This window comes from Colletotrichum graminicola, assembly GCF_000149035.1.
Source record: "Colletotrichum graminicola M1.001 genomic scaffold supercont1.8, whole genome shotgun sequence".
NCBI lineage: Eukaryota > Fungi > Ascomycota > Sordariomycetes > Glomerellales > Glomerellaceae > Colletotrichum > Colletotrichum graminicola.
In genome coordinates, this window is record NW_007361012.1 from 199,152 (window position 1) to 220,398 (window position 21,247).

General features: G+C 54.4%; 7 protein-coding genes across 7 annotated transcripts; 3 read left to right on the forward strand and 4 right to left on the reverse strand.

Annotated features, from left to right (window-relative positions):
- Positions 1-4,699: 4,699 nt before the first annotated feature.
- On the forward strand, positions 4,700-5,035 carry GLRG_02739 (uncharacterized protein; the record flags this gene model as incomplete). The annotated part of the gene is made up of 1 exon (XM_008093424.1): positions 4,700-5,035. The coding sequence occupies one exon, from the start codon at positions 4,700-4,702 to the stop codon at positions 5,033-5,035; it is 336 nt and encodes a 111-aa protein (XP_008091615.1).
- Positions 5,036-5,551: 516 nt separating this feature from the next.
- On the reverse strand, positions 5,552-7,057 carry GLRG_02740 (DASH complex subunit Ask1; the record flags this gene model as incomplete). The annotated part of the gene is made up of 4 exons (XM_008093425.1): positions 5,552-5,679; positions 5,737-6,739; positions 6,799-6,905; positions 6,970-7,057. The coding sequence occupies 4 exons, from the start codon at positions 7,055-7,057 to the stop codon at positions 5,552-5,554; spliced, it is 1,326 nt and encodes a 441-aa protein (XP_008091616.1).
- A 381-nt stretch (positions 7,058-7,438) lies between these two features.
- On the reverse strand, positions 7,439-10,334 carry GLRG_02741 (Spc97/Spc98 family protein; the record flags this gene model as incomplete). The annotated part of the gene is made up of 2 exons (XM_008093426.1): positions 7,439-10,155; positions 10,214-10,334. The coding sequence occupies 2 exons, from the start codon at positions 10,332-10,334 to the stop codon at positions 7,439-7,441; spliced, it is 2,838 nt and encodes a 945-aa protein (XP_008091617.1).
- A 488-nt stretch (positions 10,335-10,822) lies between these two features.
- GLRG_02742 (CT20 family protein) lies at positions 10,823-12,002 on the forward strand (the record flags this gene model as incomplete). Its single annotated transcript, XM_008093427.1, has 2 exons — positions 10,823-11,042; positions 11,095-12,002. 2 exons carry the CDS (start codon positions 10,823-10,825, stop codon positions 12,000-12,002), a joined length of 1,128 nt encoding a protein of 375 aa, XP_008091618.1.
- Positions 12,003-12,258: 256 nt separating this feature from the next.
- GLRG_02743 (uncharacterized protein) lies at positions 12,259-13,962 on the reverse strand (the record flags this gene model as incomplete). The annotated part of the gene is made up of 1 exon (XM_008093428.1): positions 12,259-13,962. The coding sequence occupies one exon, from the start codon at positions 13,960-13,962 to the stop codon at positions 12,259-12,261; it is 1,704 nt and encodes a 567-aa protein (XP_008091619.1).
- A 932-nt stretch (positions 13,963-14,894) lies between these two features.
- GLRG_02744 (uncharacterized protein) lies at positions 14,895-16,511 on the forward strand (the record flags this gene model as incomplete). Its single annotated transcript, XM_008093429.1, has 1 exon — positions 14,895-16,511. The coding sequence occupies one exon, from the start codon at positions 14,895-14,897 to the stop codon at positions 16,509-16,511; it is 1,617 nt and encodes a 538-aa protein (XP_008091620.1).
- Positions 16,512-17,737: 1,226 nt separating this feature from the next.
- Positions 17,738-20,950, reverse strand: GLRG_02745 (KH domain-containing protein; the record flags this gene model as incomplete). The annotated part of the gene is made up of 6 exons (XM_008093430.1): positions 17,738-18,556; positions 18,607-18,804; positions 18,859-19,536; positions 19,590-20,051; positions 20,108-20,377; positions 20,438-20,950. 6 exons carry the CDS (start codon positions 20,948-20,950, stop codon positions 17,738-17,740), a joined length of 2,940 nt encoding a protein of 979 aa, XP_008091621.1.
- Between the last annotated feature and the right edge of the window lie 297 nt (positions 20,951-21,247).

Below are 21,247 nucleotides of genomic sequence, written 5' to 3' on the forward strand. Positions count from 1 at the left end.
CCTCGACAGACGGACATGAGCCGGGGGGGCATGAGAGTGGGTGGATACCCGAACAAGGTTGGTTGTCACGGTAGGCCAGCAGCAAATGGGCAGGTGAAATCTGATGGGATGCACGAAGTACCTGTACCTCCCACCTCACCTCACGGCCCTTTTTTTTTTTTTTTCATATACTCCGTACCTTCTTCATGTACCCGAGCGAGTGTACTGACAGAGCCAGCGTTTTGCTACAGTAAAGCAGACGACGGCCAGGGTGGGCGCCTTCTGTACGCCAACTTGCGACCGAGAGCAGAAGAACGCGACCAAACTGTCTGTGATGGAAATGTGGGTTTCGTATCTCCCGCCCAACCCAAGGTGTGGTGGGTATTTTGAATTTTTCTTTCCTCTAGTTCAATGCCACCACAGGGGGGTTCATGCTATGTGTTAGGTATTGCTGCTGCTGTGCGCCAGGCCCCTATTGCCAGGGCGGCACCACCGGTTCACAGGTTCTAGGAACACCGGATGGTGGGTAGCCGGAAGTATTACATATGCCCATCGCGTGCAGTGTCTTTTTTTTCCAGAATGAGCCAAAGTCCCACCCTTGTTGTCCTCGACATCTCGGCGCCAGAACCAGCTAGATGCGGATACCTGCACTATCCACTAGGGACTAGGTATCATGATGTGCTCGAGTGGCCGGTACGTAATGTCCGCCATGTACGGTATGCCGGAACCAAAACGTCAACATGGCAATTTGACGTTTCTTCTCTATCTTGGCCTAAAAAGAATCTGCTAGCCGCGATGGGGCTAGTGTTCCGATTTTGTTGGGCTTGACTATCCGTAGTCTCTATCCGTACTCCGTACTTCGTTTCGTTTAGCAGGACGGCAGGCGGGGGGCTGCGATTGGCATTCCCATGTGCAGCTGGCAGCACATCAATCAACACCATCTAAGGGCAAGAACCTGCCCATTTAATCCCCGGCCTTGCACCATTCGTTTGGCTGGTGGCACGGCATCGGCTGTCCAAATAGGCCCGCCCGGGAGCCCCATTGGATGCGCTTCACATCTCGGACGCCATTGTAGAAGCGAGAGTCCGAACGGCGCAATAGTACAGGTACATACAAACCTAGGTACGATGTAGGTAGAGACGTGGGTTCGGTCCACAGGGTTGACCCTGAATCTGGCGTACTCTACCACGCTCGCACACCAGACACGCGAGATTACAGCTGCCTTTGCCTCTTTTTCCCGTTTACCTGCGCACGGCCCCTACTGGATGACACATACCATATCATCGAACGAGAATCTTCAGCATCGATCGGTCTCGGTCAATCCAGGAAGCGGGGAGTACAGCTGAGTTGGGGCAGATAATCCCCCGTATTGTACACATGGAAAATGGGCTATGCGATTACCTAGGTAGCTGGCATTGTCACCCTGTGTCCCCTAACCCATATCGCAGAGCCAGGCAAAGGAGCTAGTGTAGATAACAAAGGCCAACTACCGGTAGGTGAGTTGAGTTGAGTACCTAGGGCAAGTAGGTAGGTGTACCGTGCACGGCTGTATAATTTGCCAACTTAGGGTTGCTTAGTGGAGTCTGTCAGTAGGTAACTTCACCAGCCCACGACGCAGCATCGCCCGCTAGAGCAACCGAGTTGTGCAAATGACGATCCCACCGTGGTGGCATGCCTAAGGAGCCTCCCTATTGGCCAATCGACCAGCCACTGTAGCTACCTACCCCTGACTTGAGCAATCCTGGCCAATTACGTCGTCCGATCTCCGGACCGCCCCATTTCCCGACCACAACCTTCGATGGATGCCTTAAACGAACACGAGAGGTGTTCTTTCTTCGATAAACTGTTGGCTTTGATAAGCAGCCCTTTCTGCCTTGGTGCAACGGCGGGGTAAATGGGTTGGTTCACCGCTTCTACAGCTCCCCTCCCCCTACGTAGGTAAGCATTCGATATCACCGTGGCAAATGGAAGTACTTGTAGTCAGTTAGGTTCGAATCCTATCGGCGTCACATTTTGGGGTTGTTGGCACAACTGTTTCTTTATCACTACCTACTTAACCTACTTATCTATCCGTACTCCGTAGTTACCCACGTAGATACCGTGTCTAGCCTTCTAGAAACGTCATGACGCTCTCCTTACCCACGTTGAGGCTCTGATTAAGGTTTGTGGAGAGTGCCTGTCATTGAAAGTAGTTTACACAGACCACAATTTCCATTGTGGCGGGACACAAGGTGCATCGCTGCCACAAAGCTGCGAGCCAATCCTTCCGGCGGGATGCTTTTTTTTCCCCCCCTTGTCCAAGGATATTACTCGTTCGTCCCGTCCCGTCCCATCCCGGCGTCGCTCATCACTTCCTCGATGAAGTTGTTCCAACTCAAATCTGCATCGAAGCCTGCCACCCAGCCCGTTGGTCAATACTGCATCGCCGAGTTACAACTTCTTTGTGAGCGAGGCGTCTGTCTTCTGCCCTTTGTTAGCCATCCGTCAATGAGCTTCCGAATCGAGTGGTACGGCTTTTCCTATCATATTAAGAAAAGTGATGAGGTTTCAGCATCGGTTCTGGATGGCTTGATCTTTTATCTGGATTCTAATCACACGGGCCGTCTCGACCATAGTGTTGTCTGTCTCTTGTCCGTCTGAGCCGGTCATTCCCGAAGCCTGGTGCCCGTACATCCTCAACCAGCAGCAGTCCAAGAGCCACTTCATTCCATCTACACGCGCGGCCACATGGCGTAAGCCTTATAGCCGTTGGAGGTGGTGCCAAGTTTATGCATTGATCTCCTCCCGGGTTCCTCAGGCCCTGCCAAGGCTGAGCTTGGCGGATAGTAGTAGAAGAGACGGGCTTGCTGTGACAATAACGAATCCTCTTTGTTGGTAATGTTAAGCTTCGGCGCAATCGAAGAAGTATGGCAGTCGTAAGCTGCTGAACTGAACTATATATATACAGCGTTGGGAGGCGAAATAAACCTGGAAGAAGATTCTTTTCACTTTGAGGTAAAGCGAGTACCTCATGGAGGCGGTTATGCACGTCTCAAAGGAGTAAGAAAAAGCCAGCGCGACGCGGCCATGGAAACGAAGCGTTTAGCAGATTGCGTGTCGCGTCGTGTCGTCATGTATAGCGGCAGTAGCAGCTTCAAGTTGGCCGCAACTAACCAACCGCGCGGCCCGACAGGCGTCAGCGACCCGATTCGGGCTGGCCTCAGACAAGTTTCCGGATTGACAGGCGATTCGTCACCGGTCTATGTAGCTGGTAACCAACCTTTCGTCAGTCAGGCCCACGAGGCCCGACAACGATGCAGCGAGGACTGTCATTGGGATGCATTGCAGAAGGCTTGCTCATGAAGGCCGGATGTCTCAACACAAGCATTATCAGACAAGGCTGTACTCCATACACAGCATCACTATCACATTCCACGGTCAATTCAAGGAGGGGAAAGCAGAAACCCAACGGGGTTCTGGGTGTTTGCCAGCAAATAAAAACCTCCCAAGGAAAGGAGAAAATGCAGAACAAAGAAAATCTAAAGGGAATAGGAAAGACAACAGGGCATACAGAGTATCTGGCAGTCACACTCTCTTCGGGCTGCGTCACCCCGACTGCATTTCCCACACTGACCGCATCTTACTCGGACCGTCCGTCTGTGATGATGGTCCGCGGTAACTCACCGACAAGAGTTTGAAAGCGTACATTCTGCCCGGGTGCTGCTTGGGTGCAGGTGACAAAGCAGATATCATAATAGACAACCATCAAGACCTAAAACGGTCGAGCAGACTGGGAATAAGCGGGCATAGGATAGGCCTTCAACCTCCACAAGCGGCGCAGGCAGACTTGCCAGTCAATGTGAAAAGCCCAAGGCTCTTTCCCAGGCAGACACCCTAAATCAGTCATCGCTCGCATTGGTTTATGCCAGCCACGTCGCGGCCTTTCGCATTTTTGTAGTGCTTACTGGGCGCGTCTTGTTCACCATGCTCACTCACTTACACCCTGTTCTTTAATTCTGGCGTCTCTTCCGGTCTTGACCGAAGCAAGCACGGCAACCTGTGACTTGTGTTTGCTTGCGACCTGCGTAGCTTACATAGACCCTGCAAGACGCCTCATGCAGGCAAGGGTGTTGCCTACACATACCGAGCGCTACCTATGTTCACGAGGCCGCCGTAGTAAACAAATGAGAGGCGCAAACATTGTGTGCGGAGACCCACGCCACCAACTATTTGGCCTCTTCTAGTGTGTGGTGTACCTACCGCCTCGGCATTCGTCCACGACACGACACGCGGCAGGGCTCCTCCAAGGACGGGCGGCCGTTCGCAAGCTTACCCGCTCACCATCCTCTCCTTCTGGCCATGACTCCCCATCGACCAGTAACCCATGGAACGCGGAATGACTTGCACAGTGTGCCTAGTCATAGACGCGACGATGTGCTTGACGGTAACGGGTTTCGGATCCATGGTCAAGAGTGTCGGTGTAAGCCACGCAAGGGAGTTGCATCATGCAGCCTTCGACGATGAGAATGTCAGGTTTGTATAAGTAGAGGCATCTCCATCTCGTCCTTAGGCTTAGATTTGGATCCCCATCAACAACATCACCACTTAGATCAACAAGAACTACCGCCAATCACATAAAGCTCTTATTACACAATTACATACAGGCCTCTTGAGCAGACTACACCATCCCCTCCGTCGTTACTAGACACCTACGCAAAGAACCACGTCGTCCATCACAGCCATGTCGGGAATGCACTCCACCTTCTCCAGCTCTGTCACCGGCGACAAACGCCACAGCCACGCCCTACTCTCCGCCCTCCAGCAGGGTTCCACCACCAGCACCGGCAGCAATGCTACCGCCGGCTCTGACACCGCCTCGGTCTCGAGCTTCGGCAGCTCCGTCTCCCTACTCAAGGGCACGTCCCACGGCCACTCGAGCGCCGCGTCTTCATCCCGCTCCGGCTCAAAAAAGTCTCCGTCTCTCGTGGCTCGTCAACGGGCCGCCGAGGACGCAAAGACGCAGGCCGCGAAGGCGGAGTCCTTCTCCATGACTGGTCCCGTCCGCAACGACTTGTGAACAGCAAAGAGAGAGGAGCAGTAGTAGTAAAAAGCCGGATGATGGAATTTTTGTTTAGACCTGGTGGGATAAGAGGCTGGGGAGGAATGACTATGAGCCCTCCTCGACGAGTTGCAATGGTCTCTTGGGATGGGGTTTTGGAGCTTTTTCATTTGTATTAACCGCAACAGGGGTTCGGACTTATAGGAGAAATGAGATATCTCAGCTGAGAACGTTAACGCTCTTAAAGGAATGGCCTACCTTGAAATCTGTGCTGAGCGTGCAATTGGGTACTGTCATAAGGGATACTGGGAGTTAATCACTGCCCGAAATTAACGGCGTCGTTTTTGCGACAGATATCGCTATTTGAGACGAGAGAAGGGGGAAGTCTGAATGGAGGAAGGTAAATACGTCTCAATTTCTGGATCCATGGGTATCTCTCCTGACACTAGCTCAGTCATCCCCGTCTGAAAAGGCGGTTCCTTTTGCTTTCTTCCCTTTTCGGTCAGCCACCATATCAGTCCAACAGACAACAATCTAGAAACTCTCATCGAGAATGTCCTTGTTCATCTTGACCATGGTAGGGCTGTATTCCTCAAAGCTCTCCGGGTCGGCCCCAGCCGTGAGCAGAATGTCATCTACGATGCGCTTGCTCGCCTCCCGGGCTGCATCTCTCGTTAGCAAGACAGCACAGCATGGTTATCAGACCAATGTCCACCTACCAGGTGTCTGAAGCAGTTTGGACGGGGCCAGCGCAAACTGAATCGTCTTAGGCGGGCTCATTCCGCCATACAGGCCCCGATCCTCGTCGCTGTCGCTCTCCCAGTTAATCTCATACTTTTCCTTGGCGAGACCGCCGCCAATGTCCGTCGTCGTGTCATCTTCGTAGTCACCCCGCGTCGCAAAGACATCCTTGGTTTTTCTCGCCGCTCCGGGTGTCTGCACACTTACGCCGGGCGTACGCGGGCCCGCGGATGCAGTCGCCGCAGCAAGGCGCTGGCGTGCGTTGCTCTTGGCCGGCGACATAAAGGCCTCGCTGCGTAACTTGGGCATCTCTATGACTGGCGACGACATGGGCGAATCCTGCCGCCATGCTGGCAAGGCCTCCTTCTCCCTCTCCTTCCCCTTGTCGTCACGCTTGAGCGGTGAGACGCGGTATGCCGGGCCCTTGTGCGGTGTGGCTTGAATCCGGAACGTCTTGTCGAGCATGCGATGCATCAGCGGGTCCTTGTGCTGCTCCTGCCGCGACGATGGCGCGAACGCCGACCGTGGCGTCATGGACATATCCGGCAGCCGAGCCGTGTGCTGCGCGAAGAGCACCGTCGAGTCCTCCTCCAAGCCAAGGTCCTCGTCTTCGTCTTCCTCGTGCGGCGCAGGCGGCTCGCCCTTGAGCTCGCGCTTGAGCGCCTCGTAGGGAGACTCGAGGCTTGAGAATTGGGGCTGGATCGTCTTGGTCTTGGGCGGTCGCGGCGTGCTGCCAGTCAAGTCGTTATATTCAAGCAAGGACTCTTCGGCGGGGAAGGTCGAGTCTGCGACCGAGGCCTGAGTTGTGTCTTCGGCGCCTTCGTGCTGTTTGGGGGTGCGGGTGTAGTCGACGCTGGTTTCGTCTTGGACTGTCGACTCTTCAGTCGCTCCGGTCTCGTTATTGTCGTCATCGTCGTTAGCTAGTTCCTCGTACCCGGAGAGTGAGACGTTGGCCGAGGCCTCGAAGAATTGCTTCCAGAACTATTGATCCCGTCAAGTTAGACCACGGTGGCCGAACCAAAATTGCGCTGTTGGCGCACCTTTGATGCATCCCAGACGTTTCTTGAGTGCTCGCCGTACTGCTCGACAATGGGTAGGATGCTTGTTGTGACGATGCGATGTGCCTTGCTAAAGTTTGAGTCGATCTCTGTGCGGTAGGTCAGTTTATCAACACTAACGGACCACTCGTTGTTAGCAGGAGACCTATTTACCTTGCAAGGTCAGGGTGATGGACTGTTCCAGCTTCTCCAGCTCTTCAGTGAGAGTCAGATTGCGCGCAGACGGACCCGGACGAGACATGCTGCATGCGTTCCTGGTGGTGGTGTCCTGGTTGTAGGTAGTCGTAATCTGTGGTGTCGATTTGTTTTGCTGAGATTACTGTTTTGTCCAATAGAGGAAAGTAAATCAACAAGCGCGGGCGGTGGTGGGACACGCGATGCGGGGCAGCTTCCAGGGTCGAGGAATGGTTTGTATGGCGGGGCACTCCCGTCCTCCATACCGCATGGCGCTTGTCAACCTTGGTTATTCTTCCAGCTGTCTATCATCCGAACTCCAGAGCGACAAATTGCACACTGATTTTTTGAATAGCGTCAGAGGCCAATAGCGCGTATTTCTCATCTATATTGTTCAACAACCGGGGTATCTTTTAATCTATCGACTGATCCAGCCTTCTGTTAATCCTCACGTTTTGGAGTAGTAGCCAGACATGTCAAGCTTCAGGAGAAGCTGTGCAATGGGGTTGCCCTCCAAAGAACCAACTCTTCCTGCGTTTCCTTCCTGGCCCACTGCATCATTCATAGTTCCGTAGTCTCCTTTCTCACTCAAGCCTTTGCAAACCGTCAGAAACACCTCGACATTACGCTTAAAGTTCTTGTAAAGGGCCCTCGCTGTTGCGTCATCCTGCCTTTGCCCATCGGCTCGGAGCCTGGAGTATTTGGCAAATTTCAAGATAACTCGGAAGATGTCGTCAAGCAACTTGAGCACGGGCTGCTGCCGTTTCCGCAGAAGCAGTGCCAACATGATCCGATCGAGTACTTGGGAATGGTGTTCCCGCAGACGGTCAGGGCTCCCAGACAGCGTTGGATGATCTCCATTGCGAAGATCAGATTCAACCTTGTCAAGCAGTCCCTCAAAAGCCTGCCACGGCACCTCAATGCCGGTGTCGAATATATAGGAGCTGAGGCTGGAAACAAAGTGACGCGCTTCGAAGCAGAAGCGGACAGACACGTCTTCGACATCGTGCCAACCCGACTCCCTGCCGGTGACATCTCGGAAGAGGCGGTTGATAGTGTATTGCATCCGAAGCGCTCGAAGCAGCAGCTTGAAGATCCGGTCGTATTGCACCAATATGATGGGCGTGATGATGGCTCCCAATGCGGCCGGAGGCTTATACGACAGTCGAAGAAAGTCGAGCGCTTCTAGTCCGTCTTGGTCCATACACTTGTCGATCTCTTCATTGGATAATGTTCGAACGCCAAAGCTCAAATCGCCGGGAAGCTCGTTCTTTTCGCCATCTCGAGACTTGGCGTCTTCTTGAACAGGCCCGTCGTAGCTCTCCGTCAAAACCCCCATCAGTGCTAGACGCAATTCCGAACTGGCCGGGGGCCAAGTGTCTCTACCACTTAGCCGAAGTCCCATGACCCCACCCTGGCGGGCAACGCCGGCTTGTCTCTCTGCCGTTTCGAGATCCGGATCGAAAAGTGCATGGGAGAGGCGACTGCAAAAGAAGCCATTGCCTAGGAGATGGAACGCTTTTTGCAGTTTTAAATGGTCACGTAGATTATGAGTGGTGAAGAGCAACTTCAGACTTTCCCTGCCGATGACCCTGGATTGTGCAGAAATGATCGATCCGAACGAAAGAACCGGAAGTAGCGACCAATGTGGGGTGAAATCGGTGCCGGCGTTTGCAGCTTCCGTTGTAACATCAGATAGGCGCTCCCTGATGATGATTCCGAGCGGGTCTTCAGCTGTTGAGTCGGCGATTGGTTGGGCAAAGTCATGGATGGATGCGACCAGTTTGTTCTGCAACTGGTTCTCATCTAAGCCGAACAGCTGAAGCTGGTATGTTGCTGGACAACCCATCGGCCATGCTGGTGTATCGGCTTCTGTCGATTTTTGTGTAGCATAGGTGCTCACACCTTCTCGTAGTGCTCGCTCGTACGTCTGGACCCTACCTTCAAGATGTACAATAGAGCTCCAGTCAAACAACCACTCTAACATAGGGGGTCTGCTGGAAACGATGACATTGTCTTGCGCCAAGGGATGTTTGGGGTGCGTTGACCTGATGAAACGGAGATTCCGCCCAACCTCGAAGAGAGAATCCACCACGTCTTCTGGCATGAAGCTAGGAATCCGCCTTTTGTCTAAGCGGTAATCAACTTCGTCTACCTCGTCGCCGAAGTCGTCAATGTAGGTCTCGGATTCGACCTTGATGAAGCCCTTCTGCCTGCCCACCTCATGCTTGCCCAGCGGCACGCCAACTTCGCGGCGGGTGCCGATCCACTCCTCAACCAGCTCAATCCAAGGCCTGGACACCCGCCGGAGCACTTCCCGCATCATGTCTCTGAGGTGAGTCTCGGCGTACTCGGCAGACTGGGCTTGCTGGAACACGATGTCAAACACATCTTCATCCAGGTGATCACGTCGTATTTTTGATACCAAAGACTCGAACTGACGAAGAATGGTGTAAGTGTGGACAACAAGGGACTGGACTTGAAGGATCGACTGCGGGTGTTGATGGTGTAAAGCAACACTGCTCTGAATGACCAAGAGGGCCTTGTCTACAGCACTCGCCAGAGCAACCCGACAAGGCGTCGGGCTCTTCAGGTAGGTAGTGTCAACGAACTTGCGCAGTCGGCGGTATGTGTTTCCACACTTCAAGCAGGAGCGTTGAACTTCCTGAATAGCCTTGCCGGAGTAGGCGGAGATCCTGATCTGTGGCAAAGCGGGCTTGAAGGACTCGGCTTCGTTTTGCCAGGAGAAGAAGACCGACTCTCGGCCGAGGGCCAGGGCCATCAGCGCATTGCAATAAGGGCCTGTCTCTACCACAGTAAAATCGGCGCCTCCCAGATGTAAAGGGTCATCCCTCAGCGCTATCAAGGCATCAAACGCACCGGGACCAGCTTCTGATATGAAAAGTGGTTTTGTCGAGAGGGTGTCGCGAGATTCGAAGTTCTCCCACGTCATGTACTCTGGATTGTTCCACGCGGGCCGTTCGAGAGACAGCCAAAAGTCGTCCTTTTCAACATCTCCTTCGACAAGTGGTTCCCCGTGAGTGGCATTCGGGGTCTCTGTGGCAGTTGGTGCCTCCTGCTCCGTCACAGGATCTATTGCGGGAAGCGTGAAAAGCTTGCTGGGGTTCGGATCGGGAAGGTTATAAAGGGACGACGACTCTTTTTCTAGTCATGCGTGTTGTCAGTAGGCAAGATAATCAAGTGCAGTCATGGGAATACCAACCTGCTAGGTCGGGCGCAAAGAAACCAGCATCGGCCTGGGGCAGATGGTCCTCTATCCATTTGGATGACTCCCAAAAGTCTGGAATCGCAAAGACATTGGTCGACTCATCTTCCTTGAACATGATTGCGCTAATGGAGCTGATTTATGATATTCATTGGTCCTGATGAATGTGGAGTGCGTCTCGCGATCAGTGACATCGCATCGCTCAAGACTCTTGTGACGGTCGTTGCAATTCAACACTGCATGATTGGAAGCGCCCGATATAGTGCAGGGCCCCGCGACGCGACAGGCGCGTCACACTTCCCAAACCCGGACAGGTAAAGCCCGCTAGGAAATACCCCTGCACGTACCTGATTCTTAGTGGTCACTCCCCGCATATTCGGCCCCTGGCGGCTGAAGAGGTACCCTACCACAGGAATTGACGAAGCTCTGCTCTGCTGGAGCTCCAATCTAAACTAGGACTGAAATGCTTCACATTTCCACATTGATTTCCAGAGCCTCAGACAGCGGACCCTCAACACCCGCTACTGCGTATCGTCACTTTGGTTTATTCAATTGAACTACCAGGCTTACGCAACATTTGCATCGGCTATACACGACTACGTTGTGATGCCTCCCAAAAAGAAGGCGCGCAGCAGCGTCTCGGCTGTCGCAACGCCAACGCCAGCTCGCGACGAAGATGCTATGGACGTTGACACACCGGCTGCTGATACTCCCACAACGACCGTGCCTCCAGTCAAGCCTTCTTCAGACGAATGGCCGAACAATATGTGGACAGATGATCAACTCTCATCACTCTTCAAGGGAGTCATCCGGTGGAAGCCCGCGGGTGAGCTCTACAACCTCCTGAACAAATCCACCGAAGCTGACATCTGTCGCAGGTATGCACAAGCACTTTCGAATGATTGCCATCAGCGAACACCTACGAAATCACGGCATTGATCCAGACTTTTTCACCCACACGCGCATCCCGCACATCTGGACAAAGTTGCGCACCTTCTATGACCTTAAGACGATAGATCAGCGCGAGGACTTTTACGATGCGCAAGAGGACGACAACTACGACGACCGCTTCAAGGAGTTCGCCCTACCCTACGACGCGTTTGACGACCTGATGATGGAACGCCGCCTGGCCAGCGGTAGCGAGCCCCCAACCTCGCCGCCCGAGCTCGACCTCACGCCACCCCCGCCATCGCCCGGCGGCAACAGCAGAAGGAGGAAGCGCGCCTCCACTGTCACAAAAACCCGCGCCAGCACCGTTGAGGACACAGAAGACGGCGACACCGAGACTGCGTCGCCGCCGCCCAAGTCGGCCAGGATAGCCCGGATTCAGAAGCGGGTTGCCGGCAAGGCTAAGGCTGAAAAGGCCGAAAAGGTTGAGAAACCTGAAAAATCTGACAAGGCTGGAAAGTCGGGCAAGACAGCAAAGCCTAAAAGGGGTAAAAAGGCTGGTAAACCCGGAAAGACCGAGTCGACAAACTCTGAAGATGAAAACGACGAGAAGGATGATGACAGCAAGGGAGATGATGAAGAAGAAGATGATGATGAAGGGGAGGAGGAACAAGAGGAAGATGGGGGAGAAGAGGACGAGGACGAGGACGAGGAAAACGATGAGGAAGGTAGCGACTCCGACGACTCCGGGGAAGAAGATGGGGAGGAAGCAGAAGAAGAGGACGAAGAAGAGAGCGCCGAAGATAGCGGGACTCCAGTGTCACGGCCGACCAGAGGGAATGCTCGTGGCCGTGCTCGGGGCCGGGGTCGGGGCAGAGCAAGGGCACGAGGACGTTAGGTCACGTTCGCACCCGAAGATCCATGGGTTGTTCTTCGGGGAAGGCAAAAGCAAAAGTGATACCCATCGCAAGGCGTCGCGCGATGTTGTACGGAAATGACTTCGGGGATCCGCGTTTGTAGGTGGACAGACGTCAGCCTCTTATCGGTCTGCGAGCACAAAATGGGGTCGGAAGTTTGCAATAAAAGCATTATAGATTAATCCGAGATTATGGGTATCAAGAGCGACAACAAATTCCAATAAAGAAACCAGCGCTTCAGACCTTCTTGTCCTGCATCTGTGATGTTCCAAGCATCTCCCACTCGCTGTGGTATGTCAACCTCTCCCTCCACTCCCGTCCGGTATCATAGAAATCCTCTACATTTCCGACAGCTCTGCAGCCACGCTCTGGAATTTGTGGCATCACGAAAGAATCGGGGGGTTGTCGTTGCAGAAGCCGCCACATCTCCAACTCGGCCTCGTAGCTGGCCTTTGCATCCTCGGCATCGGCCTGAGCCTCCTGCGCCCGCTCGTTGCGGATCCTGTTCTTCAGGGCCTCCCGCGTGCGGTGCGTCTCGGGGAAGTCATGGGCGGAATAAACGAGGACCTCCTTGGCCTCCTCAATGACTTGGCGTTCAGCGTCGTCGAGGGGAGCAACGTCAGCGTCGTCGCCCGGGTCTTCCCCACCCGAGGCCTCTTCGTCTGTGGGTTCGGACGACTCGCGGTCCCCAAACTTGATCTCCGGCGTTGAGGATCCTTCTTCCATTGCCCCGTCCCTGGGGACATTGGACTCAAAACGAAGAATGCTCTCCACGCGGTCGTACGCCATCGACTCCTCGTTCTCGTCTTCTTCCCCGGCATCCTCCTCGGCCTCGTCGTCCCAGACTCCGAGCCGCAGCCGACGCGCGCACGTCGCCCAGAACTCATCGCTGTTCTGCTTCATCCCCAGGGACGCGACTGCCGCCTCGACATCCTTGCGTCTGACAAGGTTCCTTGTGGACGGCTCCACTTTCCTCTTCCCCCTGATCCGGGACCCTGCAATGAAGAGCGTCGTGAGCACGAGCTTCTTCGTCACAGAGACCAACAGCGAGTGGAAGTCCTGCAGAGCGGTGGCGCGGATCGTCGGCGGCTCCTCGCTGACGAATTGCCAGTTGTTCTCGGCATGGGACGCGTTCATGAAGATGCGCTCAGGGAGGCGGACAAAGTTCTTGACGCAGAGGAGCTCGGTGAACTTTAGGCCGTGGTCACTCGCAAAGGTGGTGTCTCTCTCTCGGCCGTGGTCGCCCTCGATGCGCCTCGCGAGCTCCAGATTGATGTTCCAGCACTCGCCCCACTTCTTCTGCTCGACGAGCTCCTCGTGCCGCTCCTGGCGGAAAGAAAGCGCGTCGGCCGCTTCATCGAGCGCGTGGCAGCATGGCAAGCTCATCTCGACGGCTGCGGGGTACTCTGCCAGCTCTAGAGACTTCAGGCCTTCCTCCGGTTCCTGCCTTCTCCTTTCAATGGCGTCCGCAAGCAAGGCAAGGTACTGGCGGACTTCGATTTCGCTTTTGGTTCGTATGCGGTCGGCAATTCCCCGGATGTTATCTTTTCCGAGTCTTGAGAGTGCTTCAAAGAATACCTTCTTCTCATACGGTGTCCAGAGTGTCAGGCCTATTTGCGATGGAGGAAGGCCTTTTTCTTCCCCATCAAGCGAGAACTTTGTGACATCTTCAATGTCACGGTTGAGAAGATCCAAGTAATTGCTGTTGAATATTCCCCTGTGTCGCTTGAGAACTGGTTCGATGGACTCGCTCAAAGCACGTCGTTTGTGTGCTGAGCGGCTGTCGTAACCACCAATGTCATCGTCGCTGGATGGTGTGCAGGCAGATTCATCTTCTCGGGGCAGTGTCCTCTGCCGTTTTGAAGGTGAATGATCAAGGTCTGCATAGTCTCCAATGTTCTCCTCGTCGTGTAAGAATTCGGCTTTCGATCCCATGCTCATCTTCGTCTGGTACTCTGGAGTTAACGATTCGGCCCGGGCGGTGTAAAGAGTACATGGTGTGATGTGAACACCAGCTCAAAAAAGAGAGCGATGCCGGATCAGGCAAGACGTCAGCTGCCTTTAAATAGTGTGGTTAAACCGAATACTGTTCGTGGTTGCCTCGCGGATACATGAGGTCGATTTAGTCTTGTCATGAGATGAGAGTTGTTGTCTACCTCACTCGAGGTCGAAGATTTCAATCCACAAAAAGACGGGTTGCTGGAAGTGTACCTGGCATTGGTCTATCAGAATTGCAGCGAATTTGCCTGGAACCACGTTAGTGCGGAGCTATCGATACCTTCCGCAGACGGACATGCTACCTGTATGGGGATATTCCAGGCTTCTCATTGGCGCATCTGCCTAATCCATGTGCTCCTGGGCTCCTGAGATGGTGACCTCAGGACTGAGACTCACTCATTCGTTTTGAACCAACACAAGTTATGAAAATCACTGCAATATGATACGATCCGTGATAAAAAAGCTTCCAAGACCTTCTTTAGCGATAAAAACAACTATCCCCATATTCAGGCCACTTGTAGTCTTGCCAAAGCAGCCCACCCCTTCTGCCTTACGATGCGCAAGCACCAATATCCAATTGAGAGACTATCAAGAAGAGTGCATCCAGTCTGTCTTACAGTCTCTCAAAGATGGAAATAAGAGGCTGGGAATCTCACTGGCCACAGGCAGCGGCAAAACAGTAAGCTCTCTCGTTCCACGGAGAAGGTACTCGGGCTGACTATCCCCAGGTAATCTTCACTCAATTGATTGAGAGGATCCAACCCGGGCGAGAGCTTGCCACGCGGACCCTGATCCTCGCGCACCGAAGGGAGCTCGTGGAGCAAGCAGCACGACATTGCACAAACGCCTATCCGAACAGCTCCGTGGAGATCGAAATGGGCTCGGTGCACGCCTCCGGCACCGCGGACATCACCGTTGCCAGCCTGCAAAGCATTACCTCGGGCGACCGCCTAGGCAAGTTCGACCCGCGGCGCTTCAAGCTTATCCTCGTTGACGAGGCACACCATATCGTTGCACCGGGCTATATGCGTGTCCTCCGCCACTTCGGGCTTGATACAAAGCGCGCCGACTCCCCGGCTCTGGTCGGCGTGTCCGCCACCTTTTCCCGGTTCGACGGGTTGAAGTTGGGGGCCGCCATCGACCAAATCGTCTACCATAAGGACTACGTTGATATGATCGGCGACAAGTGGCTATCTGACGTGGTCTTCACGACCGTAGATTCGTCGGCCGATATATCCAAGGTCAAGAACGGCGTCAACGGGGACTTTCGGCCAGGGGATCTTTCCCGTGCCGTCAACACGGATCAAGTCAATGAGATCACCGTTCGGAGCTGGTTGGCCAAGGCGTCGGGCCGGAAGTCTACCCTTGTGTTTTGTGTCGACCTCGCACACGTCGGCGGGCTGACGCAGGCGTTCAGGAAGCACGGCTACGATGCCAGGTTCGTAACGGGTGACACGCCCAAAGTAGAGAGAAGCGAGATCCTCGAAGCGTTCCGGAAGGGTGAGTTTCCCGTACTTGTCAACTGCGGGGTCTTCACCGAGGGCACCGACATCCCCAACATCGACTGCGTGGTCCTCGCCCGGCCGACGCGATCCAGGAACTTGCTAGTCCAGATGATTGGGAGAGGGATGAGGCTTCATAAAGGAAAGACCGATTGCCATGTCATCGACATGGTATCGAGCCTGGAGACCGGCATCGTCACCACGCCGACGCTGTTCGGTCTCGACCCCCATGAGCTCGTCGACAAGGCATCGGCGGCGGATCTGAACGAGATCAAAGACCGGAAAGAGGCGGAGCGTCTCCGGCAGCAGCACGCCTACTCCGACGCCCCGGATCCTCAACCTGCCACCGCGTCCGCTTGTTCGGTTACTTTCACCGACTACGGCTCCGTTTTCGATCTTATCGAGGACACCTCAGGCGAGAAACATATCCGGGCCATCAGTCAGTACGCCTGGGTACAGGTCGGCGCTGACAAATACGTCCTCTGCGCCCCGAATGGATCCTTCATCCGTCTGTCCAAGATGGAAACGGACGCCACCGAAACCCAGGCGCAACAACAACCTCCCCTCTGGGTCACCGTCGAAGTCCGCGCACTGCCCGCAGGCGTCGCCAAATCACCCTATGCCGCGCCTCGCGAGCTCCTCAGGGCGACCACCTTCGCCGATGCCGTCCACGGCAGCGACAAGTACGCCTCCGAGACCTTCCCGCATGTCTTCATCCACCGGTACCAGCGGTGGCGGAAAGGCCCGCCCACGCCCGGCCAGCTCGAGTTCCTCAACAAGCTGCGCCCCAAGGAGGAGCCCCTTACGGCCGATGACATAGACAAGGGGAAAGCGACGGACATGATTACCAAGATCAAGCACGGGGCCAAGGGCCGATTCGCGGGCATCATGACGGAGAAGAGAAAGGCTCAGCGGCAGCATCACAAGATTGCCCAGTATGAGGCGCGAGCGCGGCAGGAAAAGGTATCTGTCGGCCCCCTTGCCTTCTAGGGAGCTGCCTCGTGTTTGACTCATCCGCCTCGTTGAACATTCCCTCTCTATGGGCTGTAAGATTAGGTGGTGTCACGGCGTTGCAACTATTTGGGTAAATTGGCTTGCATTAGCACGGTATAAGGATGGATACAGGAAAGGGCATTGGGGGGGGGGGGATGGAGTTGACACCTGCTCGTTTCTACCAAGCTCACAAGATGGCATAGGCGTGAAGGTCCCCGTCCATATGAAGGCAAGATACTCGGACTCTTGTGGTCGCTCATCCTGGAAAGAAGTTGGACAACGTCCTCGGGCGCACTCTTGATATTTAGCTAGGCTTGATATGGACCATATCAGAATAAAGGGCATGTACGGGGCAACATAGCCGACTGATAGCTCACTGTCGACCATGAGCTGGCCTCCTATGTAAAAGATAGCCATAACTTCGAGGTGGCCTGCATACACACGCGAAAAAGGCACAATTCATCATAAGCTCCAAAGAGAGTTTGTGTGATCGACCATGGGTATCATTGCATGTCAAGGCCAACCTACACGTTGTGAAGACGTCAATACAGTCCCGTCATAATTTCCCCGCTCAGGGTTCAGCTGGTTGCTGAATCTTGCACCATATTGGCCTGCTGCCGTGACAATCTTTCCCTTTCACCGCCTAGCAGCTTCGCCGGGCCAACCAGCACCAAATAGCATGAACCTTTTTTCGCATCTTTCCTCCAAGTTGACACCCAGCTCAACCAACGACTCCTTGTACCGGGGTATGTCCGTTGTGGGAAGCGTCTGAGTAGAAGGACGAGAGGAGCTACAGGCCGACCAGACCCATGAGCCGCGAGACCTAACGACTGAAGCGCTAAATTTGAGACAGTAGGCGAAACCGCATGAACCCTCGACCTTTTTCTTTTTTCGTATCCTCCGATGACAGCGGTCATCAGAAGCGCCGGAAGAATCAAAACAATCAACCAAACCGCGAACAAGGTATCTTTTCTTTTTTGTCCTCTGCCATTCGACATCGGGGGGTATAAAGAGTGGACGTGAAATCGTACGAGAAATAACCATCGGAATCCGAAATACTGAGAGATGAAAGCAAGACAAAAGCAAGAAAGCAAGGTAACAATAAATCAGGCAAAACAATAACTTCGGCCGACCGATGCATCGGAAGCAACGTTCCGGGGGTATTGTACGCCAGGGTATATCCAGCCGGGGTATTTTGCACGTAGAGTTTCTAAGACGGGAATCTAACGGAAAGGTCCGATGGGACCGGGGTATCCAGAATTCGTAGAATGAGACGTAGAAGGGCGTCCGCTGTCGCCGGACGCTCGAGTGCTGTGACGTGGCGTAATGTCACCAGGTTGGGGAATGGTCAGCTTGTCAGAACCATTCCCCAGAGGGCGGTGGTGGGCCCATGGGTTGTCGTCGTCTGGAAGATTGACGCCGCTATCATTCCAGGGATTTCTGTCAGCGTTAAAGCTGCGGGTGGACTCGATCGAAATGAGGGAAGACTTGGAAACATTGTTGGATCCCTTGAAGAAGTTGCCGTTGGTCGTCGAGTGGGAACTGTTCTTTCGGCGATCAAGGAAGGACGAAATGGAGGTCATGCTGCCAGGCTTACGGAGGCGATCGAAGATGGTGCTTCGCTCGCGAGCGACCTCACCCTCGAAGGCAGCCTTGGTAGGGGAATCAGCGGCAATCGTGGCCGGGGCGTGCTGGAGAAGCTTCGAGTCAAAATACTGAAGCGAGTCCTCGAACGAGTCGGACTTGGGTCGGGGAATAGAGCCCTTCAAGATGGTCACCTCAACACCAGCAGTAGCAAACTGAGCAAGCAAGAAGTCGATTGCATCTCTCAGCCCGCCGGCGTTGTTGCGAGTGAACGTCCAGCGCAGGGCAATAGCCGGCAAGCCCTCCTCGGAGTCGGCATCTTGGTGGACCGTGACCTCAACCTCGTACTGGGTCTTCAGCTTGGGAACAAGGTCGTGAGCGAAGCTCGGCGACTCAAGGAACTTGATCAACTCGGGAGTGCGAGTGAGAACCAACTCGTGGTTGTCAGGAACCATGCCCTGGGCGGCTGTCAGTAACGTGCGGAACGGCTGATATCACAGATACGTACCAAGAACTCATCCACGCAATGGGGCACCTGCCATTGCGGGCCAGTCACGGTAACCTCGTCGCTGGCCTGCTCGGTGCTGGGGAAGACAATCTTGCAGTTGTACTTGCCCTCGAGCTCATCAATCTCATTGAGGCGTGCGAGGAGCTGACGGTGGTAGAGGCGGTCAACGTTAACAATCTGGGAGGTGTACTCGGAGTCCTGGAGCAAGATGTAAGCTGGGGGAGATGTGGTAGAGAGCTGGGGCAAACTTACAGCCCTGTCAACCATTTCCAGAATTTCGTTCTTGACGGCATCGAGGTTCTGTGCGTTTCTGGCAGGAGTGCGGCAAATGACGTTGTCGACCTTGACATCGTCATCTTCACGCCCCATGCCTCCACGGTCCATGGCGTTAGAAAACTTAACAAAGACTGAGTGCTTCTTCATGATGCGCTGAATATGCTGCCCGCCAATGCCAATGATTCGCTTGTGGTACTGGTCCGGGACGTGGAACGAGATGGAAGCAGGCATCTCTTGCTCGACAAGGGTCAGGCCTTGCTTCATCGAGTCGTAGCCAGCCGCCATCACGTCAATGTTAAAGTTGTACTCGTTGAAGCCGTCGAAGATGATCTGGACGCTGCTTTGCCCCATGATCTTGTTGATCTTCCCGTTCTTCTTGCCGCTCACAAATTCCTTGTGCTCATTGGCAAGCTCAATCTTAACTCGGATCTGGTACTGGGACTGGACGAGGAACTTGATCTCCGACATGACCATCAGAGCAGATTTAACGGCGTCGTCGGAACCGGTGATGGAGAAGTTCATCTTGTCGAAAGATAGGTCCGCATCCGAGTTCGCACAAACATCACCAAGCATGGTTCTGACGTCGCCGGAGTTCGGAAGCTGTCGGTTGTCAGGCTGTTGAATCCACCAAGCGGCGCTGTAGAACTGTCCAGCCTGTGATATATAATTAGATCCGTGTCTCTTGGGATGACCTTTGCGGAACCTACCAAGGCCATGATCTCGCGGACCGTGCGTTCCACATGAAGCCCCTCGCTTCCCTGGACTCGAACCATGTTGCGCTGGCTCGCCAGAGGAGGGAACAGAATGTAGGTGCCGTTCGCCTCGAGAATCTTGCGGACCTTGTCCAGACGTGTCAGGAGAATGCTGTCAATCTTGGCCGGCGCAATGGTCACGTCCTTCATATAGAGGCGAATGCGCGAGACAGTTTCGTGGAGCTTCTGCTTGGCAAGCTCAATGGCTTGGGGGCTCTCTCCGGTGATGAAGATGTCTGTAGGGTCTCGGCGGCTTGCACCGGGCGGGCAGTATCTATACATCTGGGAAAAGGGCGGCGGGAAGTAGATAGCAGTGCCGGTAGACGACTCGATGAGCTTGATGTTCTTCCGGTGACGGCCGCACACGAGCTGGTGAATCGACAGGTCGAGCTTGGTGGCATCAACGACTCGGCCGAGCTGTCATACGGTTAGGGAGGTGAGACACGAACCAATCGCCAATTGATTGAGCTTACCAGAGTATCGATCTGGATGAGCACACGGGCCTTTGCATGCTCAACAGAGAGGATATCACCGTATATGGCCACTCGCCATCTTTGGTCTACACGCATCTCGGCATCACCCGTCATGCCGTCAACCACAGGAGTAAGCTTGGGGCCGAGGAGGAAAATGTCGACGCCGCAGTACTTGGAGATGTAATCCAGAGTATCAGTCACTTGCTGCTTCAAGGCGCCGGCAGTCAAATCACAGACGAGATGCCCCTCCACGTCGACAGTCGTACAACGCTAGACCAGCACAGGTTAACCAAGGCCTGAGCACCTGCTGCTTGTCTTTCAAAAACCTACCAGGACAGTCTGGTTGTCGTTCAAAATCGTCTCCCTGCTCTTGTGGACCATTTCCGGGGTACCCGACAGACACACGGTAGTGACCTGCTGTCCCTTTGCGTTCTTGGGTGTCGTCGAAATGACATGAGCCTCAATCTGAAAGGGGCCGTTGGTGATGTCCTTGCAGACTTTGCGAAGGTTTGCGAGGTTCTGGGTGTGAACGGGCAACTCGTGGACCTGGACATCATCGGGCGCGTCTTCGGGGTGAGTCCATCGTAGAACGGCATCGGCAGTCGCGTGCAGAATGTCCTCGGTGTTAGGACCGGCGAGGTCGGAGGCGAACGGTACGTTGAACGAGTAGTGAATGATTGGCGTTGGGGCATCGAGAGGCTGAGGTGAGCTTATCGAAGCAGCCTGCTGGGGAGCTGTGTCTCTCCTCGGGTTCATGGGGTTCATGGGCATGTTGGGACGACCCATTCCGAAGTTGGGGCTCATCCTCTCGGACCAGTGGCGCATGTTTGCCAGCTTGTTCATATTGTGGGCGACAGGAGACAGGCGGCAGCGGCGACGGCGGCGGCGGGGGCAGGGAGGAGGGGGGCAGAAGGCCAAATGAATGGACCGCGAACAGCAATTGAGGGTATTCGAAAACGCAGCAAGGGGGCAGGGAAGGGGGGAAAGGAAACGATGAAGGGGGATGAGAAGAAGGAAAAAAAGAAGAAGAAGAGGGTGTCGCTTCTCGAAGCTCTCTCTCAGACTCGAGGAAGGGCCTGTAGAGAGGGAATTGTTAAGGGAGAGGAGGGTGAAAGATGTTGGGTGAAGAAGGTGTGAGTG